The sequence below is a fragment of the Ptychodera flava genome, chromosome 5 (assembly GCF_041260155.1).
Source record: "Ptychodera flava strain L36383 chromosome 5, AS_Pfla_20210202, whole genome shotgun sequence".
In the NCBI taxonomy this organism is placed as follows: domain Eukaryota; kingdom Metazoa; phylum Hemichordata; class Enteropneusta; family Ptychoderidae; genus Ptychodera; species Ptychodera flava.
Window position 1 is genome coordinate 729,380 of NC_091932.1, and position 15,500 is coordinate 744,879.

The following is a 15,500-nucleotide window of genomic DNA, read 5'->3' on the forward strand; positions in this document are numbered from 1 at the left end:
TTATATGTTTGGCCGCCGTTTTATCGCATACTCCTGCCAAACTGCGTGTACGCGTGCACGCTTACGCAAAACATATCTAGGTACAAAAGATCTAAGGGACGAACCTTTAGATATTGGGAGAGGGTGATCAGAAACGGAAAAGAAATTCAGAACAGAAAGTTTGGGGGAAAAAATCTTCACACTACAATGCAAAATAAACAATATTTAGAACACAATTGAGTAAAATAAATCTGTAAGACTCAGAAAAATAATTTGCACATCTGTTCTTATTTGAAAAAAATTAAAATTTGAAATTTTGAGTTGTACAAAAGTTTTTTTCACAATCCGATCGTGACTACCCCCTTCCAAGATCTAATGGTCTGTACCTAAGCCTTAGATGTATACATGGTTTTGTGCGCTGTCAACTTCCGGGTTCGTGATCGCGCGATTTCGCCGAATTTATCGTACTTTCGGTGCTAAACTTCGATGTTGAGAATCAAAACATATGCAGACTCACTGAATTTGACTTTATTCAGATGAAACTCAGCAGATTTTCTTATAAATTTCCAACCTGCACGGCACCACGGTTTTGGAATCCACAGAGCACGCGCAGATTGCAGTGTGCACCCGGGTATTTCGTAGCAGGTAATTTCTCTATGTGTACTATCTTCATTTTGCAATTTGAAAAAAAGTCGTGATTTGGTCATTTCGCTATTTCGCAGAGTACCATTCGCCCGTGCCTTTGGCTATAATATAAGGAAGACAAGTGCGCCGATACACATTAAAGTAAATTGCTTGCCCTTTGAGGCATCAGCATGCTGCGTCTTGACGACATACAGTGGCTGCGTTTGGTCATTCACAGGCGCCAGTGGGCTGAGTTAGTCTGCTAGATCTATCGATTTCCGTACTCAAGCTGTTCGCTACTTGGGTATTTAGTTGCAGTGGCGGGCAGATTGAGTACGGGATCGATAAATCGAGCAGGAAATCGACTACCTTGGCCCACTGGCGCCTGTGAGGTCATTCCAGGGTCATGCTAAGGGAACGGCGTGGCCTAGTGTGGAAGACTCAACTACTCAAGGCATCCGAAGACTAAGGCAAGGTGTGTGGGTAACAAAGAGTACCACAAGTACACAGTTCAGGAGAACGGTCGGAAATTTTTCTTAGAGAATCAAATGGGCGTAGAATTTAGCAGGCCTTTTGAATCGCAAATTAGCAGTAGCGCCAGATTTAATTTTTATAAACATTCTGACTCCGAATGCGATTCTAATTCTGATTTTAGCGCCATCATTTCACTCTGTCGCCCAGCTGTTGAGTATACGTACACACTGGTAAATGTGTCTAACACTACTCAAAATGGCTGATGAAGAGTCCTATTACATTGAGTTAAGTCAGAACCCGACCCGGTTTGAACCAATAAGCAAGGTGACAAATGTCTTCTTTGACGAAGTCAACAAGCAGGTGAGTTTTGTTATTGTTCTGCACACTGCAATGTCTTATGGTGCGATTACTATTGCAATGCAGCGTCTGTTTGTCAATGTCTTTCTTATTTACACCAATTATTCCCACTGCCAATCTGAGTGATCTCGGAACTGCGCTTCCGTTTTTCCAGATGAACTTACTGGTTGCAGTTCTTTGTCTGATTTAGAACCTGTGTAGTCAGTCATTCATGTTTGTCGCCGGCATTAGTATCTATTAGTACCTGTAAAGTGGGCATAAACATTACCAATTCTCATGTACAGCGTGATCTTTTGGCGTGATTCTACCCTTCGCTCATAATAAACAAAATAATTACCACGTTCACCATTTCCTCCGTAAGCCTTAGAGCCCCGCTCGACAAGAAATGCACAATGCAATTAGGTATTTCTAAAGTGACATTTGATATTACTTTCTTGGTTCTACCATGAAGGTAGTAGAGAGCATCTTTTATTTAATTAATACAGAGGCCAAGCCAAAACAGCTTATCGTCCAAACACCTGTGCGACTTCCTATGTAAGTACTTGTTAGTTGTGGCAAGTCTTCTACAAACAATTTATTTTGTTCAGCTTCAAACTGACATGCATATTTAATAAGTCTTTGAGCAAAAGACAATGCAAAACCCGTCACAGGTATTTAATAAAGCCTCTGCGTGAATGTCGGTACTTGTAATCACGTGAAACTGTTTCAGACACAAGCAATCACCTGAAACCTTTTCAAACAGAGACTAACTGACCATAACTACTCCACCGCTCAACCAATCATGTGACGTAATATATTTTCTTGGTTCTACAAATCGCAAGATTCTCCTAATCATTTTGTTTTCCTCGTAACTTCCTTAGTAGTTGTCAGGCCTTTTCAGACGTGTCCACTGCTTAGCTGGTAGCCAGCTAATAGCTGGCTAATAACAGCTGATAGCGGCTAAAAATGGCTAATAGCTTGAATAGCTCAATAGCCAGCCCATTTTAGACCTTGGGAGTTGTTAGCTGGTAGCCAGCTAATAGCTAGCTAAGAGTGGATACTAGCGGCTAAAACCGGCTAATAGCTTGAATAGCTCAATAGCCAGCCCTACAATAACCATTATTTTAGCTGAATAGCTACCTACTATGTTTATTAGCAGCTAAAAGTGTCCTGTGGAAATTAAAAATAGCTCAAATAACCACAAACAGCTAATAAACTATTCTTATGTCTAACGTAGCTATTAGCTACCTAGCTATTTAGGGGGCTATTCAGCTATCCAGCAATCCCACACCCCACTCTGCGCCTGGCTTGTAAGTTTCGATCCCAATGGCTGTGTCTACTGCTTTCCATGCCTGGAAGTCCAATTGCTGATCATTTCGTGAACCTGTTGACTGATACCAGTAATTCGGTGACATGGAGTGTTCAGTCATAGACCCTGCTCCGGGGCCTATGGTTCAGTCACGGTCCCTCCACAAAGCTAAGTGGAGGAACTGTGGTTCAGTGTATATTGGCAACTCCAAGCACGTATTGTGACCTCTCTAGACTCTATGTTCAGCCAGAGTCCCTTCACACACGTTGTGGGACTGTGGTTCAGCTGTAGTGTTGAAGACATTGCATTTGCCACACTCTTATTGTTTGCACTACTGATGATATACTACTAATGGCACATTATGCACCATGCATTGGTAAAGCCATAGAGGTATTCGCTAGCATAAGTTGTTTGTGGATTATAGCATGGAGGTAGAAAGAGAGACAAGGTGAAGGGCCAGAAAAATGTGGGTCAAAGAGCTGGCCATCCGCCATGTACACTGAAGTGTAGGTATACATATACCTATCCAGAAGCGACTGTGCTTGCTTGTAAAGTTCAGGCCTGAATCCCCATTTCTGCAATCCATAGCCTTACCACTCCCTTACCACTCCCTTCACCTGTGTTGGAGACGGAACCCTTACATAGCTCAATTGGTGGTGGATGGCAGGTATCAATGGTCCCCAGTAAAGATGTGTAAATAATATCAGGTGGCGATCGACAAGAAGGCCAATCATGTCAGCCAACTCATGACCAAATGGCTGCCATAATTGCAGTCAGGTTTGGTATTGACCTTTTTTGTACAAACGATTTATTGTGAACAGAGAGGAATAAAGAACATTTATATATGAATATGAAATATGTAATGACACTGGTGTTAATTATAATTAAGGCCAGTTAATTAACATCACACAGTACTCTCCCATAAATAATAAAAAGGCTCAAACTCAACAGATATGAGTCAATCTGTGCAGAGATTGGGAAAGATTTTTCAATCTTATACTGAATTATGTCTTTTGACTTTGAACCTTTGATTATTTATGGAAGAGTAGTTACTGTATGTGGTGTTGGGAATGATAGAGACCACTGATCTACTGTATTCAATGCTTCATATGTAAAATATTATTACACCAGAGGCATTTTCTTATGGTAAACAATCATATTCAATTTGAATAAACTATTCCTAAACTAAATTTGATACATACATGTCAACAAACATTTAAACGCCAAAGTCCCCTACAAAAGGGGGATTATAGTAAGACTATGCAGATGTGAAAAAGCCACGCTATGGGTAAGACGCACTCGATTTGCTCCGAGATTTCCAGAAATTCGATGTGTGAACGGCGTTAATTTCCGTCCAATCTCATACATGACACCTGTGAATGTATAGCGACTGCCTTTATGTCGAGAAAACGTTGAAAAACACTGTTATTTAATACAGAGAACGCATATTTTCACAAAGCGTGGCTCCAGAATGTCCATTTGACCTCTGTTGTAAATGCTAATGTATGCTGCCAATCATGATTACTAAAATTCAAATTGCGGCCTGGGCGATCTTGTACCCTGCAGAGCACAACTAACAAAGCGTACAGATTTATCACTAAAATCACCGTTATGTACCTAAACATACGCATACACAACCACATACAACGTACACACATGTAATGAACACGCAAGAAACGGCATTTTCTCTTTGGAGTGAGTGGCGGTCCTAAAAAAACGTTTTGTATGTGGACCTGTAAACAGTTTGTAAAAGTTATGAACATTGAAAGTCTTCACACACGCCGTTTGGAAGGCAATCAAAATTTCATTTCTTCCTTCAAACATCGAAACTGTATCTTTTCTCTCACATTTTGAGGAATTACCTTTGGCATTGTGACAAGTTTGGTCATTGTTTATATCAGTTGATTCAATCCAGTTGAGCTGAGTGGACTTGAAATTTCAGCGTTGATCACATCATTACCACTGTCCCATGGCTACGTAAACATTGCGTTGTTTGATTGATCATCCACACTCATCGACGACGGCCACGGCCCTGTACAGCTGTCCTGCAGGACTCATTACCAATGTACCGGTATTTCAAAATACTTGACTGACCATTGACTACAGATTACTTGTTGTTTCCTATTGTTGAAGTTTTCTGGCTTACATATCGTGAAAAACAGCGTACATGTATATATTCAAATATGCAGGGTCATCTATGGAACTACGGACAACTTTTCCACTGCGTCTCAGTCACATGTCATTTGCAAATTACAAATGGTTGTCGATGTTTTCCGAGGTTATCTAGGTACGGTAACTGGATATATGCAACCTGCGCTTACTATACTTTTGGTCATGCCATTACATACCAAGCTCTAACTGGGGATTGTAACGTTTTAGATCAGTTTTCTCAAAATTTCTTCACCCTTTTCTGTGATTTGTTTCGAAATACCTAAACTTTCACTGAAAATACGAATTGGTGAAGATTTGTTTCTCAAATTCATAATTTTTTTTGCATTTCTTCTTGTTATTTTTTTCCATGCATCTTATAGCCGGTACCGGTTGCAAGCTGCGTGTAATCTGGCGTTCTTTATCGGTGACCGGCTATTATCTAAAACATTGCCTACTAAAAAGCCATAAAGCTACAAACAGTAGAAGGTTGGCTATTACGATCACAATCTGCTGCCGTTCTAAGTTAGAGTCTATAATTTATTTGCCAGACTTTCCCTTATTGTTTATTTCTAGTGAGCGCGCTTGTACCGAACATGAGACACTCAGCTAGATTTAAACTCAATACAGTGCTTGAGGAAATTCTCTCCTGAACTAAGTCTAGACCTTCGTTTTGTATCTTCCTTCCGAAGCTCGGATATGTCCATTTCGACGAACGGTTTCCACCACAGAGCCTTCACATTCAAATTACCCGCTGTTCCATGTTGAAAGCCGGGGTTGAAAACCGGGTCCCGTTGGAAATCACAACACAATATGCACACCTCAGACGCAAAAAAGTTGGCAGAAATTCATGCATCGTAGCTGTTTTATTGAGTAAATTGTATGAGGGAAATTCGTGTCCGAATTCGGCGATATATGCGCGGCCATTCTTTTTCCCAACTCCCAATATTTCTATTGCATGCACAGCAGCCATTGCTGTCTATCCAACTACAAACGACTGTGATTTGAATTCAGTAAATTTTTGATCGGATTCGAACTCACAACGTACGGCATCCAGTTACCTAGCGAAGACATCACAGTCGAGAGGTAGGTCTGTCGGCCAGACCAACAGCCCTTCGGCCACTCCACAAACCCTAGTTATAAGGTAGGCTAGAATATTGTATGAACCTAAATCTACATGACATTCTTAAGGGAAATATGGAATATGATTGTTCTGTGTCACAGTGTCTGACTAGGAATTGCAAGACATGTGATATTCTGATCACTGACACTGTGACACGGAGTAATCTGTCCAAAAAGTCGTACCACACAAAGGCATTTGAACCCCTTTCATGCCAATCTAAGAACATCATTTATGGCATAGAGTGCACTTTGTGTGGTCTTCTATATGTTGGAGAGACCGGGAAAAACTTTCTAAGAGGATGTGTGGGCATAGGTCAGGCATTAACAACAATCTGCCAACCTGCCTTTACACTCACTTCAATGGTCCTCTTCACTCAGTATTGAACATGAAAGTAAGAATATTAGAAAAAATTTACCACCCTTCTAATAGTTCAATACTGAGTAGGAGTTATCGCAAACAACGTGAACACCACTGGATCAGTGAACTTGGCACAGCTATGCCTTATGGCTGTAATGATAACATACTAGGTGTGGGTAACCTATCTAGCCCCAGAGGAAAGACTGTCAATGTCATGGGTTTGTTTAATTCTCATCAGAGAAGACGACGAAGCCATGGCCATCGACACAGCAATAACACCAGTAATCCTCAGTTCAGTGATCTACTACCCATGTTAAATCAACCTTTGGGTGTTCACAAGGTAAGAACTGCATTGTTTGTATGCTCCTTGCAGAAGTTAAGATCACTTCTCCTGACTGTTGAAGCTATGAATGTATACGACCCTCTGCTGCCCGAATACCGGTTAATCGCCATTATTATGGACAGAAAGCATCAACAGTCAGCAGAGATTGTTTTTCCCCTTGAGGTTTGTTAACAAAGGGATTGACATGATTAACATCAGCAATATCTTACACAACAAGGACGTTATGGACAAAGTACCACCTTATTTTACATTTCAAGACCCTCCTATAGTGTCCTATACCTATTCTAAGACCATAGGTAGGAAATTGTTTAATTACAATAGGGTCTTGAAAGAAATTGATATTAGGAACAATGTTCATGATGGTACTTGTGATTGTATGTCATCTCCCTTTTGTTACAAACCTCACGGTCATATAATAACAGGTGACATGAAAATAGTTCCACATCCTAAGCTTCGGCAGCTGTTCCAGTTTGGCCCAAAATATCGCGAGCCACCCAAAGTAAACTGGAACTTTAACTTTAAGTTAATCATGGATGCTGCTGAGGCTTATGCTAAGAAGTGGGCTGCCCTTGAAGACGAAGACGTTGGATGTCTTTCGGACTGGCTTCGCACAGTCCATGATAAGGTAAAATCTCGCATTTCACGTCTTCGTTCTTTACACACTGTCATCAACACTACATCTGCCTTCGATGACCCTTCTGTACGGGAATGTCTAGATGCTTTACACGATAAATATGTTGTTGTGCCTGCAGACAAAGCATCAAACAACATCATTTTTGTCTGCAAAAGCAATATTACATTCAATGTTTAAAGAACGAACTTCAGATTAACTCAGATGATGAGAGTAGCACAACATACTCTCTTTCAACCTTATCTGAAGAGGAAATATTGCAGAACCATTCAACAGGTTTGAGTGAGTTTGGCATCGAGTCAGCGCAAGATGACAAGGTATTACCTAATCTATATTGGATTCCTAAGATCCATAAGAATCCCTATAAACAACGTTTCATAGCTGGTTCCAGTAAGTGTCAACAAAACGCTTGTCACAACTTTTAACCGTCATTTTATCAACCATTAAATCTGGTTTGGTATGGTATTGTGACAAAATTTATGAAACTAGTGGGGTCAATCAAATGTGGATATTAAAGAACTCCAAAGAATTGTTACATATTTTACAAAATAACGAAAACATGTACAATTCAATCCACACATTTGATTTTTCAACGTTGTACACAACCATCCCACATAACAAACTTAGCCCTTTTCCTGCCAGACAGTATCACTTCCACATCAGCCAAGTCAGTAAAAAGTGGTATTGAGCCAAAACATGATGTATTTTCACCCACTTGGCTTGGTCTGTTATAGCATCTTTAGTCTAAAAATATCAAGTTTACAGTATTTTTGTTTTCAACAGCCTTCAAATGTACAGTATTATGGTAAAATACAACATATGGAATATGTTGTGTTTCATCAATTTTAACCATCTTTACCTGATGGTGAAATATGGACTTGGCAGGAAAAGGGTTAAAGACAGGCTATCATCTCTCGTGAAGAAAGCCTTCTTTTACAAGAATGGTAGTCGTAGGTATGAATACATTGCCATCAAGCGCAACTTAGGCTATTTCACCAACAACTAGCATCGTCCGCTCGCACGGCTCGTTAGCCAGACAGGAGTCTTCCACTAACCACGCCGTGCGGGATACCCCCACTATTTTGCGTTAAGGAGTTTGATGGAATTAGAACATCAGGCGGACCAATTAGAGCACGCGTTACACTCAAAGAGAAAACCACGCCTACCTTCCAAACGCCGATCACCGCACTGTTTGTGCACAGCTTTTCTCTCGATTTACTTACTGGTTTACTAGACTTGGTTCAAGTGCGTGATTGTGAGCATGTGAGTTGTGTGAACGTCTGGAATGCAATGATCTGTGTTCTGTTTTCATGTGAAATGTGTGAGTAGGATTATGTGAACGCGCTGAGTGGGGTGAACGCGATACAGGGGAGTTTTACCCGGCACAAACTAACTCACTACTGCTATAGCTGCACAGACTAAATAAAAACGCGTTCGATCGCTACCAAATTTTACACGAGGAACTTTTACAAATCATTTTATTTTTTGAAAATTCACCGACTTGAACCAAGTCTCTGGTTTACCTTCGTCCTGTGACACCCTAATGGCTCAAAACGGAGATTTAGGAGTGGGAAGGCAATCTTGCCCGAGTTTAATACAGGATTTGATTGTCATGCATGGGGCGAAATCTTACTGCGTGGTGGGATAAAGTTACGGGCGATTTTGTCGTCATTCAGAGAGGTGGCGAAAAGTTCCGTTTCAGTGATCGTGGGTTACAAAATGTATGGCAACGCTTTGTATCGTGTGAAGCGTTAGATATCTCCCAAAGAAAAAAAATCGACGAAAAATATGGCGATAGTGCAGAAGATGACTTTGAAAAAACTGACGCTTGTAGTCTATGAAAAATTCACCGATGAGTATATTGCTTGCTGTGATGACAAGGTCAATTTTGTTTTTGAACAACACCCAAACAAAATCCGGTTCTTTGATTTCCAGTTCTAGCATATTTCACAAAGTCCTAGTCCATGATTTCGAGCCATGCTTGTAGTTTTTTAACCCACGGCGTGTCGATGTTCTGTTCTGGTAAATCCTGTTCATCGTCTCACAATGTTTACAATTTTCCAAAGATATGAACAACAGAATAGCTGCCGGCCGCGCCAGTTGACAGGACCACAATGTCTGAACAACGTCTGAGTAATGGGTTTATCGTGAAATTTTGAGGTCAAAATTGGAGGAGTGGTTTAACAGATTTACTTCGGCGGGTAGAACTTTTCTATTTCGCGCCGCGATCTTTTGAGTTTGGCGGGTTGATGTTTTCACCTTACAAGTTGAGCGACAGCTGGGAATATCTTGCGGTACGACGCGCTGGCGGCTTGGCCTTTGTTTTGACGTTTTGAACACATCATTTCAGCGGTAGATTTCAGTAGCATGAAATGTAAACAGCGACCACGAATACTTGTAAATGTAACACCGAGAAAAAAAAGTGGGAAAAGACCTATACTACTACATTCGTAGTAACCGATTATCTGATTGGCTATTTACTGGTCACATACAGTCGTGTGGTGGCGCTTTAAAAACACGATTTAGGGGGTCTATCAGCCAAGGTCTGATTTCAGGAGCATCCAGCTGCCCGGAGCGGAGACCTTGGCAAGCGAAGATGCAACAACAGTGATGCCAAACTCAAATACAGTGATGTTGAGGTGATTCAAATGCTATATTTCCTAATTGACAACATATTTATCAAGTTTGCTGGCATGACATTCAGGCAAACCATAGGCATTCCCATGGGCACAAACTGCGCCCCACTTCTTGCAGACTTATTTTTGTATTCGTATGAAGCAGAGTTCATGCAATCACTTCAGAAATCTGGGTGTAAAAGGATTGCCAAGCGATTTAACAACACCCACAGATATATTGATGATCTCATCAGTTTAAACAATCTTGGTATCTCCAATTATATACACTACATCTACCCAGATGATTTAGAAATAAAAGAAACAACTGAAAGTGTGGACTCGGCATCATACCTAGATGTATTGTTTGAAATTAGACATAATACACTATATACTAAGCTGTATGACAAAAGAGACGATTTCAATTTTGAAATCATAAACTTTCCCTTTTTGTCGAGCAATATACCATCATCTCCAGCTTATGGTGTGTATATTTCACAACTCCTCAGATACAGTAGAGCATGCCATTCATATGAAGACTTTCGAGTTAGACACAGCCTATTAGCTCAAAAGTTAGTGAGGCAAGGATTCTCAGAAAGTAGATTAGTGAAATCATTTAAGAAGTTCTACGGTAGATACGGAGATGTTGTATCAAAATATGACCTGTCTGTTTCTCAAATGATGAGTGACAGCATACCAAATTTTGACTCACAAAACTAATTTGGTGAATTCACCAAATAACAATGAATTTGTCGCTTTGGGTCAATCTTGACGGGTGCGGCTAGCTGGCAGGGTACGCTTACCCATTCCGGACACCTGGTACCACCACTATTTCGTGGTTCAAGATGGCCCCATTGCCTTTGTCATCATCTATATGTTCCTTGGACCTGGTAAATTTCATAGTTTACCTTGAATGATAACGATTATTGGACCTGATTTGATGTCTATTCCCTAATATTCAGGCGAAGGTGATAATCGGTAGTCCCTGGTGTAACAGATAGTTTGTATTTCTCTGATAAGCCAACGACTGAGCAAGTGTTTAACCATCCCGCCCAGTGTTTGCCAACAACCAACGTCACTACCACGTTGCCTATTGTGCGCCCACGGCGCTGGACTTTGCCCTTTAAAACTTTGATAAGCATTGCTATTAGACAAGCCTATTAGTTGCAAAGGTTTTTTTGTTTTTGATGTTTAAATAACGATTTTCAACTTATTCAGCCATTCCATGTCTCCTATTTCTATAAACTGGTTTTAGCTACTATAGACTATTCTATAGAAGCTATTGGGATGGGTATCCGTCCGGCATCAGTCTGTATATGTGTATGTATGCAGGGCTCGAAATTAACTTTTTTCCCTTGTAGTCCACTTGAGCTACCATTTTCTGAAGTTGGTAGCCCAGTGACAATGGCTGGTAGCCCATGCATTTTTGCATTTTAGTTTGGGGATACCTGTTTTTCAAGATTCTACCCAGGAAGTGAATTTTCTAGTCATTTGATGTGAAAATTGCACACCTTTAATACCTTAGGAAACTGGTAAAATGGTCGTTATGCAAATGTTGGTAGTAGTCATGACAACAACACGACCTTCTCTACACTAAGACATACTGTAGCAGGGCTAAAAATAGACCATGGGCTTTCTGCAGGGACAAGGCATAATTTCTATGTATAGTAATTGTGACTGATTATGATGAAAATGCAACGAAAATACATTTTCATTGACCATCATTTCCTCTGCCTGTCATTCAAGTACAGCAGTTCAGATATAGAAACTTTGTAAGTTCCCCCACATGGTCGTCTTTGTTATTGCATAACTAAGTCATAGTCTGGCCCTTCTGTGTGTAGCTTGGATTGACTGCATTTAGCTGGTCCCAAAGTGACAGGCTGGACAGGTCATGCCAAGTACTGACTGAATTTCAGGTCCCAGGCTATTGGTAGTCCGTGTGGGCTACCATTTCATGGATTTTGGTAGCCCCAGAGAAAAGTAGGTAGTCTGTGGACGTAGGACTACCGCTAATTTCGAGCCCTGGAATGTATGTCTGTTTGTGAGGATGTCCATCCACTCATGGTATTTTGAGAACCGCAGAACTTACAAACTTTATATTTGTCGTGTAGATGCAAAATATGATTATGACAAACTGTCTTTTTTTAGTTTTTTGATATTCTTGAAAATATGCAAATTAGCTCAAAAAAGCCGTTTTTTGGTAATAAATCTTCCTCATAACTGCTGGTCATGCTGGTTGACATTTGGGATATAGGTCCCTAAAGATGACGTATTTCAGTTTGTTCAAATTGTGTAGAAATATGCAAATTTGTTATTTTAAGGCAATTTTTGTCATTTTTAGTCAAAAATTGCTTTTGATATTTGGTATACAGGTTCATAGGGGTGATCAAAACATAATATATTCAAATTATGATGAAATCTACAATTTTTACCTCGCATTTGGTATACCGGTATGTATATATACCAAAGAGAGGTAATTGCATGAGATGAAAGTCTCATTTGCATCTCATTTGCATACTGTATGTATGTATGTATGTATATATGTATGTATGTATGTCCGTCCAGATCAAATACTCCTAAACCGCAGCACCTACCATCTTAGTATTTGGTGTACAGGTGCACCTAGGGGTGGAGATGTGAATTTATTAAAGGTATACTGTCACCTGTTCCAATTTTGCCACAGTTACCATGGAAAGAAAATCTAACCAATCACAAATTTTAAGCGGGTGCCCACATTTTAAAAACAGCGCCCTCACATAGGCATTTTGAATACCAAGGAATGCACCTTTTACCTTATATGGGCATATTTTGATTACAGGTGACTGTATACCTTTAAAATGAACATGTCAGTGTCAAAACTATGCAAATGTAGCGAAAAAAGGTAAAATCCTGCAAATTGCTAAAACTCCGTAACTGTAAGTCAGATTGGATTGAAACTTGGCATGCAGGTTTCTTTCGGTATTCTAAGTTAGGTATATACAAATTGGGGTGAAATTTGCATGTTTGTATTTTTAGTGTATTTTTTTTCCATTTTTAGTGAAAAGATGTTGTTCTATGAAAATGCTTGTCTGATCTCTGAAAGTTAATATTCATGTTCCTCAGGATAACATCAGTCAAGTTTGTACAAATTGTATTGATATTATCATATTTGTAATTTTGGGGCAATTTTCCCAAATTTTGGTCAAAAATTTTTTTATCCAAAAACTACTGATCTGATAGCTTTGATATTTGGTATACAGGTATCGAAGATTAATCTTGATATAAAATATTGAAGTTAGGTTGAAGCTAGCAATTTTTAGCTACTATAGACTAAAGTCTATAGAAGCTATTGGGATGGGTATCCGTCCGGCGTCCGTCGTCAGTCTGTATGTATGTATGTATGTATGTATGTCCGTTTGTGAGGCGTCCGTCCACTCAAATATCTTGAGAACAGCAGTACTTACTGATTTGATACTTGTTGTGTAGATGAAAAATATGATTTTGAGAAACTATTTTTTTTTAATTTTTTGATATTGTTGAAAATAGGAAAATTAATGCCAAAAAAGGCGTTTTTGGTAAAAAATCTTCTTCTTCATAACCGCTGGTCAGACAGCTTTGTTATTTGGTATACAGGTCCCTAGGGATAACCCAACTTAGATTTGTTAAAATTGTGATGAAATATGCAAATGTGTATTTTTAAGGAATTTTTTTTGTCATTTTTGGTCAAAATTTCACTTACATTGTATGTAATTCTTGTACTGTATAAACCCTATCAATTCACCCAGAAAAAATAATTAATATGATTTTAAAGAATTGAATTAATTAGGAAATCATCAAAGCCAAAATAATTTTAGTGTAGAATTATCAGAAAGTTCAACTTTTTTGACAGTTCATAGTGAAATGCTTACCATCTTGGAGGATTAAAACATGTAAAGGCAACTTTCCTGAATCCCAACTTTGACATATTCTGAACTGTCATTTATTGTGCCCTGTATGTTATCTAAAAGAAATTGCTCATAATAGTTTGTCATGATAGGGTGGTCAAATAAATAGAGATAGAGAAAGTTCTAATTTCCATAAATTTTATGGTTTACTTGGTGAGGATAAAATAAAATTACTTTTTGAGGAAAAAAATAGAGTGGTCAATTAAAAGAGTGGTCAAAGTGATAGGGTTTTTATGGTAAAGCTGGGCTGTAAGATTCCTCATGTGCTATTTATAGCAATTATGCAATCTGTGTAAACAGTGCAATGAAAGTGTTACATGATTCCTTATAATGCTTTTGATGACCTTGAACTTCTTAAGTTTCAAACATTTGTCTCTTCAGTGTGCTTTCTCTGAGTACGTACAGTCTCAACTTATTCAACAGAACTTGCAATGTTAATTTGAGAGTTAAAATGTGCTTGGTTAATGTACATATATGTATGTATGTATGTATGTATGTATGTATGTATGTATGTATGTATGTATGTATGTATGTATGAATGAATGAATGAATGAATGAATGAATGGCAGCTTTGTTATTTGGTATACAGGTCCCTAGGGATAACCCAACCTAGATTTGTTAAAATTGTGATGAAATATGCAAATCTGTATTTTTACGAATTTTTTTTTTCCATTTTCGGTCAGGCCATCCTGAAATGAGCTATCAAAGATATCCACCTTCTTCATCAATACATGTGTCACAAAAGGTTATTCTCTACATAATACAGCAGAGCTCTGTCAACTATTGAGTCGCTTGTTTTTTTCAAAAACACTGGTCAGACAGCTTTAATATTTGGTTTACAAGTCCCTAGGATGACCTTAGTGAGATAATTTCATACTGTCAGGAAATACTTAATTTTGTATCCATGTCTATAGTAGCTTCACACTGTAGATCAACTTTTTTAGTATGACATAAGCTTTCGGAGACAACAGTCTCCTTCATCAGATGTACTTGCAGAATGGACAAAGAAGCAAAAGGCCAAATGCATCGTGGGTAATGGACAATGCCTAAAGGAGGTGTCAATGTGAAACAAAGAGTTTGAGCAAAGGTGCGGTATTGATGAGAGGGCACAGTTTGCATCTTACTTTATTACAGGGTTTTGTTCCATGGGATTGGATGGTCATAGGAAGTTTACTGGTGACAATGCGTTGTTTGAGGTTAGGAGGCTGCCTATACGCTACGATCGGTTTTTCCGGAAGACTTCTCGGAGTATAGGCGTATAGGCAGCCTCCTAACCTCAAACAACGCATTGTCACCAGTAAACTTCCTATGACCATCCAATCCCATGGAACAAAACCCTGTAATAAAGTAAGATGCAAACTGTGCCCTCTCATCAATACCGCCACCACTGTAGTCGGACCCAATCAGAAGAATTTCACAATCAAAGGATCATATAACTGTGACTCCAGTAACGTCATCTATGCTATCACCTGTATAAGATGTCCTTCCGCTGTATACATTGGCCAAACGGGACAGCCACTGCGGAAACGCATCAACAATCACAAGTTCGATATACAGAGCAACAAACATATAAACCTGTTGCCGAACACTTTAACCTGGCCGGACATTCTATCAATGATTTCCGTGTGGCTGTACTTAGAA

The 15,500-nt window shown here is 39.3% G+C and overlaps 1 protein-coding gene across 8 annotated transcripts in view; it reads left to right on the forward strand.

The window, feature by feature from the left end:
- Window positions 1–390: 390 nt before the first annotated feature.
- Window positions 391–15,500, forward strand: part of LOC139132398 (regulator of MON1-CCZ1 complex-like) — a 155,120-nt gene continuing 140,010 nt past the window's right edge. For 3 of the 8 annotated variants that reach the window (XM_070698739.1, XM_070698734.1, XM_070698737.1), the window contains exons 1-2: window positions 394–624; window positions 1,259–1,437. Coding sequence is in view for 7 of the 8 variants with exons in the window: in XM_070698734.1 (XP_070554835.1) it covers window positions 1,312–1,437 (126 nt within the window). In the remaining variant the exon portion in view is untranslated. Of the gene's footprint in view, window positions 625–843; window positions 1,079–1,258; window positions 1,438–15,500 lie in introns of those variants that run through there. The other 5 variants (XM_070698736.1, XM_070698738.1, XM_070698740.1 and 2 more) reach the window with 4 other exon arrangements.